The sequence below is a fragment of the Ornithodoros turicata genome, unplaced genomic scaffold (assembly GCF_037126465.1).
Source record: "Ornithodoros turicata isolate Travis unplaced genomic scaffold, ASM3712646v1 Chromosome55, whole genome shotgun sequence".
Taxonomy (NCBI): Eukaryota; Metazoa; Arthropoda; class Arachnida; order Ixodida; family Argasidae; genus Ornithodoros; species Ornithodoros turicata.
In genome coordinates this window covers 910,491-915,600 of record NW_026999383.1, presented here as the reverse complement: position 1 = coordinate 915,600, position 5,110 = coordinate 910,491, and the positions used below count along the sequence as shown (strand labels likewise).

At 55.4% G+C, this 5,110-nt stretch overlaps 2 protein-coding genes across 2 annotated transcripts; both read right to left on the bottom strand.

Annotated features, from left to right (window-relative positions):
• Nucleotides 1–1,239: 1,239 nt before the first annotated feature.
• LOC135374390 (uncharacterized) lies at nucleotides 1,240–1,971 on the bottom strand. Its single transcript, XM_064607366.1, has one exon. It carries the CDS (start codon nucleotides 1,969–1,971, stop codon nucleotides 1,240–1,242), a length of 732 nt encoding a protein of 243 aa, XP_064463436.1.
• Nucleotides 1,972–2,398: 427 nt separating this feature from the next.
• LOC135374389 (uncharacterized) lies at nucleotides 2,399–4,717 on the bottom strand. Its single transcript, XM_064607365.1, has 2 exons — nucleotides 3,698–4,717; nucleotides 2,399–3,478 (listed from the first exon to the last, which is right to left on the bottom strand). Exons 1-2 carry the CDS (start codon nucleotides 4,715–4,717, stop codon nucleotides 2,399–2,401), a joined length of 2,100 nt encoding a protein of 699 aa, XP_064463435.1.
• Between the last annotated feature and the right edge of the window lie 393 nt (nucleotides 4,718–5,110).

Below are 5,110 nucleotides of genomic sequence, written 5' to 3'. Positions count from 1 at the left end.
AGAGGGTACAGCAATCGGTCTAAATTCATCAGGAAATGTGGGATCCATCTCCTTAGCGATGAAGGTGACCCTCGACTCTGTGAGGTAGGCCGGAAGATCCATGAGTAACAGGAATATATTGAAGATGACACTTAACAACTTCACGTGGAGTTTCTTTAGATCTTTTAGCGTGACTCCGTCTGGGCCAGGAACAGAGTAAGATCTTGGTATAGATGCTTTTACTTCATCATCCATTATAGGATGGTGTAAATTCCAGTGAGGCTCCATTGCTGTCGATGGGTGGGCCAAATTTGATCCTTCTGGTTCAGTTAGATCGATAGGAGTCGATGACATTATTGTTTCCCAGTAATCCAAAAACAATACTGGGTCTCCTACCTCAGAGGGAGAGGCACCATCTAAAATGTGCCTTGCGCATTGACCCCAGGAGCGCCGATATAAATCTTGCATTTTGGCATAATCCGCCCGGCATTTCTTTCTCTTGCTAGTGGCTTGAGACGCTGCTGGCCTTTTTCGAGTTGGTTGCCGAGGTCTAGAGCCAGGGCAAAGTTGATGCAGCAAAGCTGTGAGACGGGGCAGAACACCCATCCCTTCACAGGCGTCCAAAGCAATGCCAACTAATGTAGTGCTATGTGGGCCACGACCTAGTCTTGCAACCTGTCGTCTCACGCATTCAATAATATTCTGCCTATATCGGATTTCTGGTAATGGGGCAATTTCATCCAACATTGCCGCTAATTCCGACGTCTCAGTGGATAATTGAGAGAGGCCAGATGACTCATCTTGCACTTGCACATCCTCCACAGTCGGTAGTGTACTATCCGGAGGACCCACCGACGTCACAGCAGGGTCTGTCAAATTGTCCACAGCTAGAGGATTTATTATATCCAAGTCTTGAGAACGAGGTGTTATACTCAACACACTGCCCGGTGAGTTCATCATGTCCTCAGAAGATGTCGATGTTCCAGATGGTGATCCTACTTGGACCACTAGGGCGTTCAATGCAGCCGCCACCCTGATCTTGTGGTCGTCGAACCTTCGGCGACCCTTGATAGATTCGAGCGATCTTTCGGGAAAAAATCTTAGGAGTGTGTAGTGCTACTGAAGGCTAACGAGACCAGACAACAACATGGCGGTGGAATTGCCAGGTCAGAGCGAGAGCTCGGGCTGAGCGAGGCAAGGCTATTTATTATTCGCGCCTTGATGTGATGGCGCTGGCAATGCCGCCACAGGGCCTCCCCCCTAGCCAAGCGCTGGAAGCTGGCGAACAGAAACGAGCTTGGGAGCCCAAGTGACTTGTCGGGGCGGTCTGAGTCGTGTAGACAGCCGAGGAGGCGACGGTGGGCGAAGAGTAGTTGGAGTAGTGAGCGGACAGCTTGCCGTGGAGGGTGAGTCGTAGAGTAGCTCCACGGAGAAGGAGGGCGGCAACGGTGGTACAGCGTCGACGTATGCCGGCTTAAGCCGTTCTAAGGCAACAGTGTCCTCGCGGCCGTTCAGCTGAATGGTGTAAAAGTTGGGTGAACGGCGCAGCACGAGGTGAGGGCCTGTGTAGGGCGGTTGCAGGGGCTTCCGTACAGCGTCACAGCGCACAAAGACGTGTGTGCAGGAGGCGAGGTCGGGATGCTGGAAGGCCGAGGACACACGCGAGGGCCGAGATGTTGCTGGACGAAGGGCGGCCATAGTACGGCGGAGCCGCGAAACGTAGTCAGGTGGTGAGAGAGCAATGCTGCCTGGCGACGGGCAAATGAGATCTCCGGGGAGGCGTAGGGACGTGCCGTATACCAGCTCGGCGACGGCGCAGCCTATGTCAGGTTTGAAGGTGGAACGGATCCCCAGGAGCGCGAGCGGTATGACTTCTGGCCAGGGTGTTTCGGGAGCAGCCCGGAGGGCAACCTTGAGCTGTCGGTGGAAGCGCTCCACGAGGCCGTTTGACGCCGGGTGGTAGGCAGTCGTTCGAATCCGCTTGCAGCCCATAGTGTTGACGAGTCTAGAGAAGAGGGCGGACTCGAACTGGGGACCTCGGTCTGACGTGATGATAGACGGTACACCGAAGCGCGACACCCAGGTGTTCAAGAGGGCGGCTGCAACTGTGGATGCAGTGGCGTCGGGTACCGGTACAGCCTCGGGCCAACGGGTGAAGCGGTCAATGATGGTGAAGATGTAACGATAGCCGGATGATATTGGGAGTGGTCCCACCAAGTCGATGTGGATGTGAGCGAAGCGGCTGTCTGGCGCGGGAAACTGAGAAGGATGGAGGCGGGTGTGCCTGTGAACCTTAGTCCGCTGACACGGAATGCAGGCTTAAACCCAGCGCTTGATGTCCTTGTTCATGAAGGGCCAGACGTAGCGCCGAGAAATGAGTTCTTGAGTTGCGCGTATGCCAGGATGGGACAATGAATGATTAGGTCGAGAAGACTTCTCGTCGAAGTGCCGCCGGAACAAATGGGCGGGGTCGACCTTGTGACGTGTCGCACGCGACAGGCTGTGTAGCGCCTGGCAGGTCGACATCGTCTATGGTTAAGGAAGACGAAGGGTCACTTCTGAAAGATGCGAGTTCTTGATCGGATGATTGGGCCTGAGCCAGTGCGTCGAGGAGCGAAGACTGACAGGTTGTCCCAATGAAGTTGACGCGACTGAGAGCGTCCGCCACCACATTATCTGCACCACTGATGTGCTGAACGTCTGTGGTGAACTCCGAGATGAATGCGAGGTGGCGGGTCTCACGAGGGGTGTAGCTTGTGCTGCATGAAGAAAATGCGTAGACGAGGGGCTTATGATCGGTGAATACAGTGAATTGTCGGCCCTCCAAGAAATGGCGAAAGTGCTTGACGGTGAGATATATGGCCAGGAGCTCGCGACCGAAGGCACTGTAGCGAGTCTCCAGGGGCTTCATCTTGCGTGAAAAGAATGCTAGAGGGCGCCAAGCGCCAGAGATACGTTGTTGGAGGACGGCGCCGACAGCTGTGCTGGATGCATCGACCATGATGGACGTTGGGGCGTCGTGTTGAGGATGAAATAGAAGGGACGACGAAACGATTGCCTGTTTGATTGCCTGGAAGGCAGCTGCCGCTTCAGGGGTCCAAACCAGCACAGAGTGTTTCGAGCGCTTGGTGCAGAGCAGAGCCTCGAGGGGACTCAGTTTGGCTGCGCATGATGGCACAAAGCGCCTATAAAAATTCACTGGCCCCAAGAATTGTCGTAGTTTGGTCACGGAAACGGGCTGCGGGAAGTCTTGAATGGCAGCGACTCGGGACGGTAAAGGCATGATGCCCTGGCTGTTGACATGGTGGCCAAGGAAGTCGAGTTCTCCGACTCCGAATTCGCTCTTAGCGGCGTTGATAATGATGCCGCTCTGTTGTAAGCGGGTAAAGAGTGCCCGAAGATGATGTTCGTGCTCTGCTGGGGAGCGGCTTGCGACGAGGAGGTCATCCATGTACGCGTAGACAAATGGTAATCCGCGAATGATGTTGTCGATGAACCTCTGAAAAGTCTGGGCAGCGTTCCGCAAGCCAAAGGGCATTCGAAGGAACTCAAACAGGCCAAATGGGGTCGTAATGGCGGTTTTTGGTATATCCTCCTCTGCCATAGGAATCTGATGGTAAGCGCGGACGAGATCTATTTTCGAGAACGTGGTGGCGCCTTCCAGATGAGCTGAGAAGTCCAAGATGTGCGGGATGGGATAGCGGTCGGGGATGGTTGCTTTGTTCAATGCGCGATAGTCGCCGCACGGGCGCCAGTCCCCGGTCTTCTTTGGCACCATGTGCAGCGGCGAAGCCCACGTACTGGATGATGGCCTGATGATACCAAGTTCAAGCATGTGGTCAAATTCTGCCTTTGCCACGCGGAACTTTTCGGGTGCGAGGCGCCGCGGGCGGAAGTGAACTGGTGGGCCACGGGTGGAAACGTGGTGAACAACGTCGTGTTGTACGGGTTTCGTCCAGTCGGGTGGCTGAGTCAACGCAGGGAAATCCTTCAGTATAGAGGCGAAGGGGACGTCCGGCGCAGTGCAAGATAGTACGCGGGATGGTGGTGCAGGGAGGTTAAGGCCGCAGACTGACAGGGACGTTGAGCGATCAATGAGGCGCCTGCCGTTGACGTCGACGAGCAGCTTGAAACTGTTGAGAAAGTCTGCTCCGAGGATTGCTTGGGTGACGTCGGCGACAAGAAAAAGCCACTTAAAATCTCTTCGGAGCCCGATGTTGAGGGTTAGAGACCGTTGGCCGTAAACGGGTATGGTAGAGGCGTTGGCGGCTCTTAGGCTGAAGCACTGCTGTCGGGGTCGGCGTGAAAATTTGTCGGCGGGTATGACGCTTACTTCCGCGCCCGTATCAACGAGGAAGCGCATCCCGGTGGTACGGTCAACGATGTGGAAAAGGCGGCTGCTGGTGGACTCGGGCGCGCTTGTCGTGGAAAGGGTTTTCGGCTGTCGCGACCACGAGCAAGGTAGGAGGCAGCGTCGTGCATCGGCGCCGAAACGGTGGTGGTAGTGACAAAGTCTGCTGGAGGTTCGGGAGCAGGAACGCGCAGGAACCGATGGGGAGTCTGCGCGATGGTCAGCGCGGCAGGAAGTTGATGATCTTGGTCGGCATAAAAGGTTTGCGACCAACTGGGTAAGGTGACGAACCTGCTGAGACAAGGCGTGGGCGGAGCTTTCGAAGCTGACCTGGGACACAGGCGGAGCGGGCAGTTCCGAGAAGCCGGAGGAATTGACGACTGCCATGTCCAGGTCCGTCAGGTATTGTCCAAGGTATTGTCCGGGTCACCACTGTAGTGCTACTGAAGGCTAACGAGACCAGACAACAACATGGCGGTGGAATTGCCAGGTCAGAGCGAGAGCTCGGGCTGAGCGAGGCAAGGCTATTTATTATTCGCGCCTTGATGTGATGGCGCTGGCAATGCCGCCACAAGTGCTTGGTTAACGAACCGAACTCCTTCATGTATCAAGGCCGCCTCTCTATACGCCAGCCGTTCTTTCTCTTCTTCCGATCATCTAAGCCGTTGACGATCAGCATTGATATTATTGTCAGCCTCAGTCAGGTGAGCCCTTCTTAAATGCCGGCCCAATCCGATGCGAGTTCGAAAGGCCCTCAAGCAGTCGGGCACCGGACAATGA